Consider the following 17,911-nt stretch of genomic DNA (forward strand, 5'->3'; position numbering starts at 1 on the left):
ATGAGAGGGACTAAAGTAAGAGAGGCAGGGAAGGGGAGTGGCTGTGATGAGGGAGGGTATGGTAGCTAACATGCTGTACTGCTGTGTCAGCATCTGTTCTTCAGTCCTATCTCCCCGCATTTTTCTCCCCTCCCCTACTGTTTCCCCTCCCCTCGATCTTCACACTTTCCTCCTCAGCTTCCTTTCCCATTTCTCCATGAGCAGCAACAACCTTGGGAGCTCCCATGAAATTATCGGTGTAGTTATGCATGGGTTATGAGCTGATGGGTCCAGACTGAAATACCTCATCTAATATTTGATGGACTGGCCAAAAGAACAGATATTAGTACCAACAGGATGAATGCTCCTGACTTGGGTAATCCCCTGACTTTTGCTCTATCAGCGCTGTGCTTTTTCATACTGTCACATTGTATATACTGCCAAATTTCCTGCCAATAATAAATCAATTATCACATTGTAGTATTTATTACATAGTTAGGTGGTGTGTGTGGGCTACTGGGCTCTTAATGTACCTTTACACTCTGTTATGACCCTGAACGCCTCATAGACAGGGTGCACCAGACTTGCAGCTTCTGACAAATTACTTGTTACTTTAAATTTAAAACCTACACACCAAGGCAAGTAATAAGAAGACAGGTAACATCCACTTCATTTAACATCCACAGAGTTTAAGGTTCAAGACCTGTCCAAAAGTTGTTTGATTGGCTTGGTTATGAGCATCTGTCACAAATCAATCACACAAACATTTGTTTTGTGACATTTGCCAGGTGATCCATGTTATCAGCTTACATTACTGTTTGAGTTTAAGCCACTTTTCCATTTTTTTTATCTGTATTTGGTTTAAGATGCTATTTATGTAAAACACTGGTGCGCACACAAAAAACGGATATGCAGTGCTTTAAACTCTGTTAAAGCATTAAATACATAACTGCAGGCATTTACTTACTTGACATTCTGTTGCTAACAAAGATGCAAAAACATTTAACCACTTGCAGATGTGGACAAAACAAGCACAAAACTTACAAATGAAGCAGAATTACTATAATGTTTAATTGGTAAGAAGGGTGAACCTTACTTAAAAACTGACAAATAAAAAAAGAAAATTGTATTAAGTATATGTCTTGGACTTGACTAAGGCACCAACAACCACAAAGTTTAGAAATCCTGTTCAAAGTGCAGACAGAATTAAAAACATAATGATCAATCATACATGTTTCTTAACTGGGAAAAGACCTCACACTCTAATCAAAACAGGAGCCAATTGTTCTTTGTCACCAGTAGTACCAAAGCTTTTCCTCTACTGTCGAAAAACCAACATGTGGAAATATCCAGCAGATTGTGCAGGCAGGATGAAGGCAGGCCGATTTAATCGCAAAGCTAAGATTAAGTATTCATGACTAGATGATCTTTAGAGCACAGCTGTGCAGGCTGGTGGCAGCTGGTAGTGTGATCCAAGGAGATTTATACATAAACTCATATGAACCCAAACATGGATAAGAACTGTCTCTAATGGAGCTAATGCTTCTACTAGAAATACTGTAAATTTACAGTATGACACAGTTCCACATTAAAATAAATACACATTCCCATCATAGATTGACCAACACAGCCCTGGAATTAAACTACTGCTATAAAACAACAAAATGCTCTTGCTGTCTTTGCCATCGAGCTAAGCTTTCAAAAACTTGCACGTGTAAGTGTGATCATAACTAATTAGCTGATATTGAATTGTCAAACAATAGTAATGGGTTCCTTTTGCATTAATTGTTGTTTCAAAACATAAATCAGTTACCTTTGCAAACTGCAGACCCAATGGACCTTCTGAAATTTGCCCTGATGTCCTGAGTGTTTTCATCCAGTAACAGTTTCTCCTGAATCGTGTCTGAAATCTTAAAAAAGGCAGACATGTGAGTAGTAGACAAATATAAAATAAAAGAGCTTACCTTCTTCATCATGAGAATTTATTGGTAGCTGTGTTTGTATTTTACTTTATCTGTGTGACATATTTAAGTGTAATTAAAACTAACAGAAAGAGTAAGTAATCTAATAATACTATTTTTCTACTCTGCTTCACCCATCTATTCCCCCTACTCTATTTTCTATTTTTGCTTTAGCTTGAGTAGTTACTTATCTTATCTGAGGAATTTCTTTAGAGTAGTAACAGACTGGGAAACAGCATAACTTCAAATCCCAAAACCCAAATCCAAATATATCCAAAGAAAGTCAAACTTAAACACATCTGTTTGGGATGCATCATGTTTTGTAAATTCTAAATTGGAATATACGGTCACAAGAACTGCAGTAGAATTTAGTCAGCCTCATTTTTTCCCCTATAACACACAACCAATTATAAAAGTAAACCTGAATTGAAATCTACCCTACCTTTTAAGACAAAGCAACTTGATAATGAGGAGATTATAGGAATGCATTAAGAAGGAGAGAATTACAGTACGTTAATAATTTAATCAATAACTTTGCATAGAGTGTTGGCTTCAACAAAAGCAATGAAAAGATAATCTGCCAGCATGCAATATCCTTATTTTTAGGTATGGTCAGCTAATTGTATGTTATCAAATACAAATATTTTTCTACTACATTTTACATCATTTCATCATTACATCACTTGCATGATAATTCCAAGTATTTGAAGTTTATAAGGTATATGCAGGATTTTTAGCATCGTTCATTTTTTACATCTACTCACTCTTCATCACCTTGTGGATAAAAGACACTCACTTTATCAGCCCTATGTCTCAGAAGGTGTTTTGTCCTCTCTTGTACGTCGTCAAAAGTCTTCATTTTGTATCCTTTACTCTTGTGCTTTCCTTTGATTTTTTCCTAGCGTACTTTTTCTTTACCTAAAGATCTTCAGCTTCACTCTTCTTTCTTCCCAATTCAAGCATCAATATTTTAATTTATATTCAGTAACAAAAAAAGCCAAAAGAAGATAACCTATAGTTTGCAGATCATAGCTGATCCTTTTCTTCTTACAGGACAGCTGGTCAGTTGTATTGGAATTTGTCCTTATGCTAAGGGTGGGTCAATCTGTCAGGACAGGCCCAGCTATGGGCTGTGGAATGTGGCTGGCCATAAACCATTCCCAAAGTAGGCACTTTAACTAACTAAAAGTAGCTTCAGAAAAATTCTAGAGCTTCATTTTCATTAGATTATTTTATTTGTATTTGTCCTCCTTCATCTATATTTCATATTACAACTTTTGTGTCTATGCTCAAAAAAGACGGCACTTTGAGACAAAGAGTGAAACAAAAAATACATCTAAAAGTTCAGTTTAGAGAAGACAGAGGACCTTCACGCTAAATAATGGTAAAGATTCAAATAGTAAATCAAATAATGTTAATATATAGTAAAAAGTATAGTAATCTCTGATGTTTAGGACACAGAAAACTGCTCATCTGTTTTGCTGTACCATGATGATGCAAGGACACGGTTTGTATACTCAGAGTGAGATTAATATTCATAGATTAGTGTTAGCTTGGTTTTAGGCTCTAAGGAGGGTTAACGCTGCAAGTTAACCTCTGAATCCTTTACATCTTTCACATCACATATGGAGAGGGGATATGACAGGAATATTTGACATATCATTTGTATGCTTTCTTGCACAACAGGTAACACAAAGGTAGATGTTTATGACACAAAAAAAACATGAAAACCTGCTATTAGTTATGCCAAGTAACACAATTTTCTTGCTTTAGTTTTGTAGTGTCAGAATTTCCTTTGTTATACTGGAAACTTGTGCTTGAGATTATATACACACACTACACTGTAGGATGAAAACAAACAACAATACATAAACTTTAGTCATTATTTTTAATTACATTTTTATTTGAGTTTTTGTCCATGTAATTACACTTTTGTTATAGACAGTGTCTGGTTCTTTATTCTTATGTTTTGATTTCCTTATAGATTTAGGCAAAGGAAAGGCATAGACATATAAGGCATAGATTCAACATGGCAGCATTGGTTGGAGATTTTGGTTCATAATGACATGAAATCATCATCACAGTTGCTGCAGGTACTTGCTGCAAGCACTGTATGTTGCCAACTTGAATACATAGCTTTCATGTTGTTTATGCCAAATTCTGAACTTACTATTGAAAGTTGCAACAGAAATCGAGACTCATTCTGGTAATTTATGGTAAGCCCATGTGAATTGTAGCCTTGTCTTAGAAGTTAGTCAAAAAAAACAAGCACAAACAAGCACTGCTATTCTGTGACATAAATAAATAATTCAGTAACCTTACATATCTAAATAAACAGCCACAGTATTAGTGGAGAGGACAGCTGACCAAAGTGTTTATCAGTCCATATTTGAAGACCCCTGACTCTGTTTCCAAGTTTGCCAGTGGCACCGGGGCAATTTAAGGGATCATGATGAGATGTGAGGACATTATTATATCTTAACACACCCTGCACAAATCTCTGACTTAATAGACTTTCTAGCTGCTAATGGAATAAGCCACTCAAAAAACTATTTTTAGACCATGTAATGTATGGTAGTGCTAACATGAGGATCAGATTTAGTTCTTATCGCTCTCTTCCCCCATTGCTCAGTTCTGTCACACTCTGCACAGTCCTTCAGGTAGTCATAGTTATCAAATTGCAATAAACAAGAATGCTAAGAAACTTACAAATGAAGCAGAAAATATTGTTTTTTTTCTAATCTGTCAGCAGTCTGAGCCTAGCTCACAATGGTTTCAGAAGCCAATATCTCTGCACTTCTGCCTGTGCTGTTCACTGATTCTGTGTCAGCAGAGGCTTCCACTGCACCTCTTTACAATCAGACAAGTTATGGAGCATATTTTTGCTAAAGAACTATCTGAAAAATGTTGCACATTGTAACTTTAACAAGTGATGTCTTAATTTACGAATAAATGTACACAGTAGACTCTAAACAGCAGTTATACCATGCAACTCTGGTTCTCCATACAAAACAGGAAGAACAAGCATGCATTTGGACTATATCTTGCTCAACACTGCCACCTTGTAATGAACGTTTGTAATGGCCATTAAAAGGGTCAATGAGCTCTGATGAGTGTGGATGCATAATTAATTTGTAAGTTAAAATTACCACTTACTCTCTTTGTCAGTTGAATTGAAGAGACAATACATTAAATGTTAAAACTTGATTTATGTCTATATTTGTAAAAAAATAAATAAATAACTGCAAATGTTTATTTTTAATTGACAACCTTTTTTGAAATGTATTTCTGTGCATTTTATTTTCTGTTGTTCTATTGCAGTAATATCTGTATACAAACTGTTTCTTGGCTTATTAGGAAAACCACCCTTTCCTTTATTTGACAATGCAGATAGATAGATAGATAGATAGATAGCGAGCGTATGATGTGCTGCCTGCTGGTGGAGCATGTGAATTGAAGTCGGTGCTCACTGGCCGCCTGGTTAGCTGTCACCATCACGCCTCGCCACATCAAACGTTAGGTAGCTCACCAGAGGTGTTAATGCAATGAACCAAGAATTTATTGATTATGGCTAACTTGCGGTTTTCAGTAGCTGTTCTGGTTTTCAAGACTGTCCTGTACAGAACCTGCGAGTGTGAGTAACTTATTGTTCGATTTGTTAATGAAAGGCTGAGTTCCGCTGTCCGCATCCAGGCGAACGATTGTGGAGTTAGCTGTTAGCGTTAGCTGTTAGCATTAGCTAGGTTTGCTAGCAAAGCCGGACGACAATTGAATTGATCCCTATATAAGAAACCAGGTCAGCCTTCATTTATTCACAAGAGTATTATTTTAATACCTTTCATGTAAATGTAACAAGACACGACGTCCCACCATCTTCATTTTGCTGCCGATCTAGTTAGACTAGCGTTACTTGTTGGTCTGAAGCAGTAGTTACCTGTTAGCACAAACTATCTAATGGTGAATACAGAATATTGCTTGATTTTGCCTCTATGTATTCATCTTGCGATATTTAATCACCCTCTAACGTTACTGAAACACTGTAACGTTATCAAAGAGGAATGGCATGTAGCTAGGTACAGAAGATAAAGATACCACAGGAATATTACCAATCGTTGTGGGTTAACATCTTAATCTTACAGACGTTTGTACTCAAATGTTCGCAATTTCCAGCAATAAAAAAATGTGTAGATTGTAGAATCCATATATGTGGATATTTCATAATAAATAAACATGGTAGTGTCACATAGTAGATCATTTAACAATTTGTTATTTTTCTTTTCCTTTCGGCAGTTCCCTTTCAGGGGTCACCACAGCAAATCATGTGCCTCCATCTAACTCTGTCCTCTGCATCCTCTTCTCTCACACCAACTAACTTCATGTCCTCTCTAACTACATCCATAAATCTCCTCTTTGGTCTTCCTCTAGAGCTCCTGCCTGGCAGCTCCAACATCAGCATCCTTCTACAGATATATTCACAGTTTCTCCTCTGAACATGTCCAAACCACCTCAATCTGGCTTCTCTGACTTCATCTCCAACACATCTAACATAAGCTGTCCCTCTGATGTCCTCATTCCTGATCCTGTCCATCCTCGTCACTCCGAAAGAGAACCTCAACATCTTAAGCTCTGCTACCTCCAGCTCTGCCTCCTGTCTTTTCTTCAGCGTCACTGTCTCTAAGCCGAACATCATCTCTGGTTTCACCACCGTCTTGAAAACCTTTCCTTTCATTCTCGCTGATACTATTTTATCACACAACACACCTGACACTTTTCTCCACCCGTTGCAATTTGCTTGCACTCGCCTATTCACCTCTTTTCCACACTATCCGTTGCTCTGAACCATTGACCCTAAGTACTTAAAGTATTTGGAGCTAAGTGAGTCTCGTATGCTTACTTGGTGTCTCCGTTTGCATTTGTATAGTTTTTGCATTGTTCCAATTATTTTTTGTTAAGTATAATTTATTCCAATCTAGTGAATAATATTTTGGCTTTTATGTGATGGAGAAAAAGGATCATTATGAGTAAGTGAAAAGTACTTTATAACTTAATTATTTATCATCCTTAACACTGAACAGTTGGACATGTGCATTCAAAAGTTTAGAGGAGGTCAAGTGAAGTTGGTAAAGGCAGTCGTCCACAGACCACAGGGTCAGTTGTTCGATCCGCAGTTTCGTCAGAGTGTTTCTGGACAAGAGACTGAACCTCAACAGCCCTTTTGCATTCACAACTGTGCAGTGCCAGTCCAAGCCCGGTCGAATTGGGGAGGGTTGCATCAGGAAGGGCATCCGGTTTAAAAACTGTGCCAAATCAACATGCAGACAATGATCCGCTGTGGTGACCCTGAACTCGCGGTATAAGGAAAAAATATATATAAATAAATTGTGCAATCTGAAATTTCACCCAGAAGTTGAATATCCCTAACTTTTTGTGAGTAGTGTATATCATCATGTTCGCCAATTCTAGGACAGAATTAAGGGTTATTAGGAAATGTGGAAAATTCCACATTTCCACAGTTCCAAATACTAAAAAGATGAAGGATATCATACAACACATTCCTTTGCATCCCACACACGGTGCAGTACTGTGCACAATAAAGTGTTCTAATTCTGCATAAGATTTAATGTTGCTTGAGCTGTTGTCCCACAAAAAACACTTAATGCTGCTGTGTTGAGGTTGAAAACAGAAAAACTGACCCATTGCCCAACTAACCAACAGTAGATTTTTTTACATTGTCATTTATGAAATATTCACCTTTTTACTATTTCCTTAGTGGTCAGTATCATGGTTGTATTTCAGTATGGTTAGAGAATTTATAATTTTAGTTTTCTTAGTCTAGTTTAACTTTGAGGGCTCTTTGCGGGTTTAGCCTAATGTAGACCAAAGTTGTTTACTGTCCTTAGCTTTAGAAAGGCTTATTTAATGTTTAGTCAGTGTTTATCATACTTATTTTTACTGTGGTTGTTTTGTTTCTTGTATTTGACAACCAGAGTCTGCCAAGTGGGTGCAGGCATTGTGTGAGTCAGAACAAAGGTTGCAACACATTAACTCTAGAATTTCCCATTTGGTGTGTATGTGTGTTTGTGCATGTGCACATATATGCATGTATGTTTGCAGTGACAACATCCACCAAACAGGCTCTAGCAAGATCAGATAAGCAAGATTTCTTCTCGGAATTCTTTGGGGGATTTTTTTTTTTTTCAGAATTACTGGAATGTCACATCACGTCTGCGTCTTAATAACATTGGTCGGTTTTAAAGAGGAAGTCTCTTGTTGGTTTAATGATAGTCACAGCTGTTCATTTAATCTCTACTCCTACATGGTCTCACATAAACTCTCCACCCATCCTTCCAAATCCCCTGCCACCCTAACATCAGCCCTCCACCTCTAACTCTTTCACTACTTTCCAACTTTGTTAATGCCATTCTCCTTCCCTCTGTGCTTGGTTCATTTTTGTAAGACTAATCTGAATTTACTCCGTAATACTTGACATTTTCAAAGGGTTCTGCTACAAAATATAACTCTTCAGTTTTGTCAGACAAAGCATGAATCTGATAGCTGTTACTGCCCTCTGCTGTACATGGTGTGTCCTGTAACATCCTATATAGTTGAAAACAAAATATTGTAATTTAATTTAACAGACTGTCGATGTTTTGTATCAATATATTCAAAGCCTATACAAACAGTATTCATTTGCAGTGCTTGCCTATCAAAGTTTAATACTCTGGATTATGCAAATCATTATATTTCACATTGATTTGTCACTCTACATTTCCATTTCTGCAGGTCTTTGGTGTAACTGCACTACTGCCCTGTGTGAGAAGACTGGCTCTCGGTGTGAGACCGATGGAGCCTGCATGGCTTCCACCTCCATCATTGATGGCCAAGAGCAACACATTCGTATTTGCATCACAAGGGACAAGCTTGTGCCCCCTGGACAGCCTTTCTACTGCCTTGGTGCAGAGGGCTTGCTCAATATCCACTGCTGCTACACTGACTACTGCAACAGCATTGACCTCAAAGTACCCTCAGGTTAGTACTGTGAAAGCATCTTTTTAATTTTCATATATATACAAATGTACTATACATCTATTTGGATCAAATAAATCATTCATAAAAATGTATTTTAATGAGTTCCACACATCGAATGTGCTTATGCAGCAAGTAGGCTAATCCAAGAAGAGACAATAAGAGAGATGTGCAACAAACTCCCCTGTGCACATCATTAGTGGGAGAGCTGTAAGCACAGCTCTCATTAGTGGGAGAGCTGTAAGCACAGCTCTCACACTTATGAGATCCTTTTCTTTATTATTATTATTATTTCGCCGTTTTTCGGTCACTATCTCCTCCTAGACGGTTTGTCGTAGAAACTTCGTTCCACTTCCTAAACGTAGGTCTCTTTTAGGAGATCTATGCTATTACTTTTCTCATTAATAACTTTTATACTTTTTATTATATTTCACTTTTTATGAACTTTTTTCCCATAGAAAATGAATGGAAGGCACTTAAAATTTCCCTTCAACTTGCCACTTTTCATCTGCCTCTTGTGTCGTCATACTTTGGAGTAGAAACTTCATTTAAACTTTATACGGGTCTAGTCCCTTTCAACTTTTTCTGGGTGGATCAGCTTCTTTCTATCTTTTATACTTTTTGAATAATCGCAGTTTTAGTTTTAGGCAACTTTTGGAGCTTTTTCAACTTTTCCATTAGTGTGTATTGCGGAATGTTGGAGCAGCTAGAGTGGGTGACATCACACGCACTCTAACTTTTCAGCTTCCACTTTTAGCAACTTTTTTCCTTCTTTTCCTTCTTTCCTTCAGTCAACTTTAATCTTACATAAACAAACTATACATCAGAATGTAGGTATTTTTGTCTTCTTTCAGTAAATGTAACTCTCATAGTGACAGGACTGACGGTTCTTTCTCCAAGTGTCCAGAAGCAGAGAGAGTGCCGTCAAAACTCCCATTGGAGCCCATTATAACAGAGGTTCTTAAATTCTAATCAAATCACAAACGGGGGGCTGTTTTAAAATCGCCACCACGCCTTCATTTTATGGAGTATCTTCAAATAAAGTACATCAGTGTGTTCATTGAAGCCTTTTGTCACTCACAGTTTTTGAATTGTTTCGATAGGACTAATACTTTTTCATATTTTGAGCATTTTGCGAGGCATAGTCTCAGCACTTTTCCAGCCTGCCTTTGCATTTGGCTCACATGACTCAGCAGGCGGGCAGCGGGCAGCAGTCATTGTCATGGTAACGGACACAGCTGCATGACGTCATGTAATCAGCCTCAGAGCTGTGTCCACACACTTTACCTGAGTTTTTCTCCCTCAACAGACACAGTGGAGACACACACAGACACACACCCTCACAGACAGGAAATACCCTTTCAAAATAAAAGCCTTTCATAATACTTTATCCACTTTTTAGCATTTAAATGCTAAAATGACTTTGTGGTGAAGTTTCCCTACACACACACCCTCACAGATAGGAAAAACACTTTCAAAATAAAAGCCTTTCATAATATTTTATCCACTTTTTAGCATTTAAATGCTAAAATGACTTTGTGGTGAAGTTTCCCTACACACACACCCTCACAGACAGGAAACACACTTTCAAAATAAAAGCCTTTTATCATTCTTATTTTAATTATTTAGCATTTAAATGCTAAAATGAGTTTGATTTGAAGTCTCCCTACAGTGGACACACAAACTACCACACAGACACAGACAGGAAACACACTTTCAAATTAAAAGCTCTTTTCAACTTTTTTTTTTCAACAGTTTTTCAGCATTAAAATGGTTCCTTCATTTCTAAGTAGTTACTTCTAGCTTTTTTCTTTACACTTTAATAGCAACTTTTTTACTTTGCTTCTTTTTTTGTTTCTTTTAACTTTGGGAATATTAACCTTTTCCTTTGTTTCTTACTACTTCTTTCCACTTTTGTTAATCAAGTTGTTGCTTTTTCACTTCTTCCTTTACACTTTTAATAGCAACTTTTTTACTTTGCTTCTTTCTTTGTTTCTTTTAACTTTGGGAATATTAACCTTTTCCTTTGTTTCTTACTACTTCTTTCCACTTTTGTTAATCAAGTTGTTGCTTTTTCACTTCTTACTTTTTTCTTTACACTTTCAATAGCAACTTTTTACTTTGCTTCTTTTTCTGTTTCTTTACACTTTAAATATCACCTTTTTAGCTATTTACTTCCATTGTTACTTTCTACTTTTTTTCTTTTCTTAATTCAACTTTTCTTGGTATTTTGGATTTTTTCTTTTATTGTCATCTTCTTTCTTTCTCTTTTTGTTTGTATTTATCTCTCTTCAGCGTTTGCGGCTTTGAACGTGCAAACGCCTCTGCTCTCAGCAGCTTCTGAGCGGTCGGCCTCTACCGGGCGACTTAACAGCTCTCCCACGTAATTTCCTTGGAAATTGCCTTTTCTAGTTTAATAAGGGACTTCTCTTTAACTTTGAGCCAAAGTGGGCTACATAAAACAGTCATTCCTACACTTCTTTTGTGACTTAAAGTTCCTGGAAAGAAAAGTGTTCCTAATGGTGCTTTTTACAGTATCCTAAAATATTTTTTTGCACAGCATACTGCATGTGGAGATAACTGTCAGTGTAAAAACCTTGCGCTGTCAATCCTCAATTAGATGAAACAATTAACATTAGGGATAGAAGTTAGTCTTGTCTTTGTACTGGGTGCCAGATCTTACACAATGTATTATTTTCCTAATGCTCTCTTCTCAGTGATGACTCCATCACGACTGGGGGGAGGCTACGGCCCAGGTGGGACATGGGGACTGGTGGAACTAGTGGCTGTTATTGCAGGTCCACTGTTCCTGCTGTGTCTGCTGCTATTAGTGTGTTTGTTCCTGTATCAGTACCACCAGAGGGCCTACAATCACAGGCAGAGGCTGGAGATGGATGACCCCTCCTGTGATCATCTATATCTGACTAAAGACAGGACCCTTCAGGACCTCATTTACGATCTGTCCACATCTGGTTCAGGCTCTGGTTAGTGCACAGTTTGATAAATAATATATAGGCCAAGAATAATCTTGAAGCTTACACTAATTATGGTATTTTTAGATCAGATTGTTAAAGTGCTACAAATTAGTCTCCATTCTTACATTTTCTAAACAGGTCTGCCTCTGTTTGTCCAGCGGACAGTGGCAAGAACTATTGTCCTGCAGGAGATTATTGGGAAGGGGCGCTTTGGGGAGGTGTGGCGAGGACGTTGGAGGGGTGGCGATGTGGCGGTGAAGATCTTTTCATCTAGAGAAGAACGCTCCTGGTTCCGTGAGGCTGAAATCTATCAGACTATCATGCTCCGCCATGAGAACATCCTGGGCTTTATAGCAGCTGACAACAAAGGTACGTAAATGTTTTTACTAATTTGTTGGGTGTACTGACATTTTGTGATTTTATTTGCTGTGTAATCATTCTGATGTAAATATTTCTTGGGTATCTCTTATTTCTTTCTCTTTCTCAGACAATGGCACATGGACCCAGCTGTGGTTGGTGTCAGACTACCATGAGCATGGCTCTCTTTTTGACTACTTGAACCACTACTCTGTTACTACGGAGGAAATGATCAAACTGGCCCTATCATCTGCCAGCGGCCTAGCACATCTTCACATGGAGATTCTTGGGACACAAGGTAGTGCTGGCTTAAATGTATATTTTAGCACTGCTTGATCTTTCCTGGCTTCCACCATCATTAAATATGATAGCACAAAAGCTACGTGGTTTAGGTTTGGGACGAGGCACGATGACCTTTAGACAGTTGCAAACTGATTTTTGCAATGTATTGTAAGAATCTGGTGAAACCTGATTGACTAATCACAACAGCATGTAGGATTTGATTGGACGATATGCTAATAAAGTATAAACCATGTTGGAAAAATTTGGTTGCAGTAGATGCCATATTTTAAAATACAAATTTAGAAACTTGGAAAAAAATACCACAAAATGTTCTTAGAGATGTCTCAGAATACTTGGTTTCAAAATGCCAGCTTGAATGGGGATAAATGGCAAAGCTGTCAGAAGACACAAAACACTGAAAATAGAGTCTCTTAAATTTGCAGTTTCTGAATGTCAATTATTGTTTACTAGTAATGACAATCTATTTAGTATGGCCAAGGGAATGTGTCTGTGGAATATCGTGGTGGAATATCGTTTTCATTATATTTAGCTTTTGGCCATTTAAATGAAAATTTATATCATTTCCTAATTACTGGTTAAGTTTCCTTATTTAACTCATGCAAAATAAAAGTGCAGTTAAACCAAACTATTGGTTAAAAAAGGGAAATGGTTCAACACTGCAGTTTCCAGTTTTTCATAAAATCCAGTATAGTGTTGACATTAACATACAGGGATAATCATTTCCAAGTTGTGGTCATGTGTTGATAGGAAAGCCAGGCATTGCCCACAGAGATCTGAAGTCCAAGAATATCCTCGTAAAGAAAAATTTGAACTGTGCCATTGCTGACCTAGGCTTGGCTGTTCGTCATGACTCTGCTACAGACACAATCGACATCGCCCCCAATCAACGAGTTGGCACTAAGAGGTTTGTGTCAACACACATACACCTGCTGACCTAATGCTGGCTGTTGTTTCTCACAGATATATCTTTCCCACAATCGCCTTTATTCTGTACATTGTTTCAAACTGAGATTGTTCTGTCTCACAGATATATGGCTCCAGAGGTTCTGGATGAGACTATCAACATGAGACACTTTGACTCATTCAAATGTGCTGATATCTACGCATTGGGGCTGGTCTACTGGGAGATTGCACGCCGCTGTAACAGCGGCGGTCAGACCATTTTTGTTTTCACACTGGATACTCAAACAGTGTTTATTTTCTCTCTATGGTAACAACTGAGATCACTGATCTGACTTCAGCTCCTTTCTGATATTAGGTATCCATGAAGAGTACCAGCTGCCCTACTATGATGTGGTACCTTCCGATCCCTCCATAGAAGAGATGAGAAAGGTGGTGTGTGACCAAAAACTACGACCCAACATCCCAAATTGGTGGCAGAGCTATGAGGTATGAAAATGCAAGTAATTTTTTAAATTAAACATGCTTCTACTCTTGAACAGCTGCATTGTTTTAGAATGAAGATACAGATCACTTCAATTCAGTTGGAATGGCTTTTTATCTGTCCATCAATCTATCTGTCTTTCTTTAATGGCTCATGGCTTATTCAAAGATATTTTCAGGTAATGTAAAAGGTACAAGTAGAAGGATTTCTTTGTTTTTTGTTTTTGTTTTTTTTACAACTTTTTCACCAGCTTTAAAGACAGCCCAGTTCATATAGGGGCTTTAGAAATTATTAAGACCCCTTTGATTTTTTTGACCACTTTGGGGGCCTGGTGGCTCAATGGGTAGAGCATCGGGTTGGGATGGAGAAGGCCGCTGGATCAAATCCCAACCCACCAGCTGTGGCCCCGCCCAGCCAGCAAGGTCCACATTGGTGCCGGTCCCTAGCTTGGATAAAGACGGGAGGGTTGTGGCAGAATGGCATTCGGCGTAATAACAAATGACAAATGTGGTGACCCTTGAAAGGGACAAGCCAAAAGCCATTGATCTTGACTTTTTGCATAGTTAGTTCAGTTTTTAATTTCTGGTATCTATTTTAATTAAAATCTGTAATTTACAAACGTCTCTGACTGTTCTTGAGTGGCCCAGGCTTAAACCCAACAGAACATCTATGAAGAAATCCCTAGCCGAGAGTCTACAGACACCTCCCATAGTAATCTTTTTTTACATGAGTGTTGTAGGTTAAGACAGAAACACCACCTAAAATACAAACATAAAGGTTTAAAAACATATATATATATATATATATATATATATATATATATATATATATATATAACACAGATGTATGGTGAATTACATGAAATATATGGATTTAAGATTCACAAGTGGCAGAAAATCAAAAGAACTATAATTTAACAAGCACTATTTGAAACAGTAATATTTATTTCGTTTTTTTGTGTGTGTAAGTAAAATTGTGCTGCTATTAGATTTAATTGACCTATTTTTCCTGTTGTTGCAGGCCCTGCGGGTCATGGGTAAAATAATGAGGGAGTGTTGGTATGCTAACGGAGCTGCTCGCTTGACAGCCTTGCGCATCAAAAAGACCCTTTCCCAGCTCAGCATTCAAGAGGACATTAAAGTCTGAGCTGAGTCAGCGGAGCACACTGAGCAGGATCCGGCTTCAAACAGCAGGACGGTGAGAGAAAAGGGCCGGGTCTGCTACAAAGAACGCACAAAGTAAGAGGATTTGATGAAGGGTGGCACTTTGTAAAATAATCCTCCATAGACACTCATACCAGTTTTAAATCTGTTCAATTTCTGACAAACCCTACCTCGTTTACCCAGCCAAACTACCAAGAACACATTTCTTGTCTTCTCCTCAGCTCTTGCTGGCCTGCCTGAACCTTTTTGTTACTCTCTACACTCTATAACAAGGATCCCTGTGTTTCCTCTACAATTGTATGCAATTTGTAGCAGGATATGTACAGCAATTAATCAGTAAACGTTAAAAATCCATTGCTGATTTTTCAAAGTCTCTTTGATTACCGTTGCTTAATAAGTTAATGAACACTAGCTCTTTCCCTCTTGTGTGGGGCACCAAGCTGTGGAGGGAGGAACAAATTTTTACTAGTTGTGCATTTCAGTGGCTTGAGCTCATGCATGGGTGTTTGTGGGGCTACTGTGTAGGTTTCCCTGTACGTCACATATAGCGCAGAAACATCCAAACTGCTTAGAAGAGAATAATCCATCCTACAGCAGTGGCATTTAGTTAGTAGGTGATTATCATGTTAACCATGTACATAACAGTTACGACAGTTTGGTAAAATCTGGTCATTGACCATCAGCAAGGTGTATTGACACCCCATTGAAGACGACGATGGAGCATTAGGGCACCTTGCAAAACATTATTTAGCTTTTGGACCACTTGCCTGGAGCCTTTTTCATAAACTGTTGTAAACCTCAGGTTTTCTTTGTGATGACTCATTAACAATCTTTTATTTTCTCCAAGATTAGGATTAAGAAAACTTCACTAGGATGGAAGGCTAGATTTGTTCAAGGCAACAGCTGCGTGTGGCTCCATGCTGTATGTGTCTTGTCCTTGATCTTCTCAGCTGACACAGTTGCTGGCTTCAGATCAGGATGATGCTGAAACAAAACACTTCATCCAGCATGTTGTATCATGTTTTATTTTTAGGTGATAGTGTCCTGTTCTGAATGTGTCCCTGCTTATCAGTCAACCCATACAGCATAACCTGCCATGAGAGTAGATGTTGGCTTCAGTCACTCTGACAAAGGTTTGCAGCAGCTCAGTACTATTGACTTTGTACAATACATTCAGAAATGTATAGTTTTTATTTACTTTTAAATACACTAACACCAGGAATATGAATAATAGTTTGTTTTTATTTTCATCTTTTTTTTTATATATATGTTGAATGTTCTTTTCCCCTCAGGGTCCATTCTCCCTGGCCAAGTATAAATAACTACTGCATATAAACTAGCTTTTTAAGGTGATACTTATGTATACAGTATGTAACAGCTACATTTAACTTTATGTTGATAGTTAGGTCATTTGTGGTTAAACCTTTACACCAGTTTTTGGTTGGTGGGAAACAAAGATATGTATTACCGTTTGTAACCAGAAGTGGTTCGACCTTTGAAGAAACATTAGTGTCAGATAAACTGTTTTTGTTGACTTTTTCTTTCAGCTCTCCATTATTGCAGAAGCAATATTGAATTTTTAATCAATGTTTCACCTTATGGCTCATTTTATTCCCATGCAATATTTTCTCAATGTGCAAATATGTTGTTTCCTTTAAGCTAACATTTAGTCAGAAATCACTATAGATTTTGTATTTTGCAAGACATTTGTGCACTTTTGTCTTTTGTATGCAAATTCAGCAGGTACTGTTTTTGTGTCTAGTCTTTCCAGTGTTATTTATGTGTATGCTGTGAGTCCTTCTGAATGCCTAAAGGCCACATGTGCACTACTACTGACCTCAGTGTTAAAGCCAAATTGTTCTCAGAATCATCTCTGGCCATGGCCTCCCATGTTTATTTAAGATTACACAACTGAAAATGATAATGTTTACACAAATCATCCCAATCAGCTGCATTACACTGACTATTTTTGGATCTCTAAGAGAAAAAAATTATGAAACTTAACACTACTGAAATGTTTCAATGCTGTCTCACAACTGTGTTTGACCAGCACTATTTTGAATAAATTGCTCACCTGCACTGTATTGTTAACTCTTCTGAAATGTTTGGAAGAAGAGATAACTGCACTAGATGTGGCATTTGTATGGCTGAAGACTGCTGTTTGATAGCTGGCTGAGTGTCAGTCATACTTGTACACTAAAGGGGTAGGTTTGTCAAATGATCTGCCTTACTATGTAAAAAACAAAAACAAAAACCAGTTTCTTCATGTATCCATATGGGAGAACAGAGTGAGTGAAAGAAATGAGGTATTATACTACAAGTTGAGACAACTTCCAGGTTTATTTATGGAAAATGACAGCTGAATCCATGTAACTTCTAAAATATAATAAATACAATTGTTTTTTATTGTTGTTTAATCTTTTATCTTAGCCACCCTATTAAAAAAAGCGTTAACTGAATTGATACAACCAGTTCAGTGATAACCTCACCTATAAATATCACTATACTCTGCTGTTTCCCTGAACTTATACCTTCATCTTTTCTTAAACTGATTTTGTCTTTTGACCTGTTTGGGTTTATGTTCACCTTCATAGCAGCTATTTTACAGTATAAAACTGCACCTACCAGGTCAGTAGCCCTCAGCTAAGCTCCCTCAGGAGAGGGTGGAGACCGAAAGTGTTAAAGAGGAGTTACTATTAGAACATGACTAGACAACTCCTAATAGTGTTCCAAATCTGCTGTTTGTGTATGAGTGGTCATTCC

General features: G+C 37.7%; 1 protein-coding gene across 2 annotated transcripts; it reads left to right on the forward strand.

Moving 5' to 3' along the window:
• The first annotated feature begins 5,400 nt into the window (after positions 1 to 5,400).
• On the forward strand, positions 5,401 to 17,554 carry LOC137127906 (activin receptor type-1B-like). Of its 2 annotated transcripts, XM_067505462.1 has the most exons (10): positions 5,403 to 5,574; positions 8,724 to 8,969; positions 11,684 to 11,950; positions 12,080 to 12,310; positions 12,429 to 12,596; positions 13,349 to 13,505; positions 13,629 to 13,753; positions 13,860 to 13,990; positions 15,006 to 15,223; positions 15,996 to 17,554. In XM_067505462.1, the coding sequence occupies exons 1-9, from the start codon at positions 5,508 to 5,510 to the stop codon at positions 15,129 to 15,131; spliced, it is 1,518 nt and encodes a 505-aa protein (XP_067361563.1). In that variant the 5' UTR covers positions 5,403 to 5,507; the 3' UTR covers positions 15,132 to 15,223; positions 15,996 to 17,554. The 2 variants fall into 2 exon arrangements, with proteins under 2 accessions (XP_067361564.1, XP_067361563.1); XM_067505463.1 differs by lacking the exon at positions 15,996 to 17,554 and having other exon boundaries at positions 5,401 to 5,574; positions 13,860 to 14,000; positions 15,006 to 15,161.
• The last annotated feature ends 357 nt before the right edge of the window (positions 17,555 to 17,911 follow it).

This window comes from Channa argus, chromosome 5 (genome assembly GCF_033026475.1).
Source record: "Channa argus isolate prfri chromosome 5, Channa argus male v1.0, whole genome shotgun sequence".
Taxonomy (NCBI): domain Eukaryota; kingdom Metazoa; phylum Chordata; class Actinopteri; order Anabantiformes; family Channidae; genus Channa; species Channa argus.

Coding starts and splice junctions, on each gene's coding strand:
- LOC137127906 (XM_067505462.1), top strand. CDS start 5,508: ATGGCTAACTTGCGGTTTTCAGTAGCTGTTCTGGTTTTCAAGACTGTC. Junction 5,575..8,723: donor CCTGTACAGAACCTGCGAGT/GTGAGTAACTTA, acceptor CCATTTCTGCAG/GTCTTTGGTGTAACTGCACT. Junction 12,597..13,348: donor GGAGATTCTTGGGACACAAG/GTAGTGCTGGCT, acceptor ATGTGTTGATAG/GAAAGCCAGGCATTGCCCAC.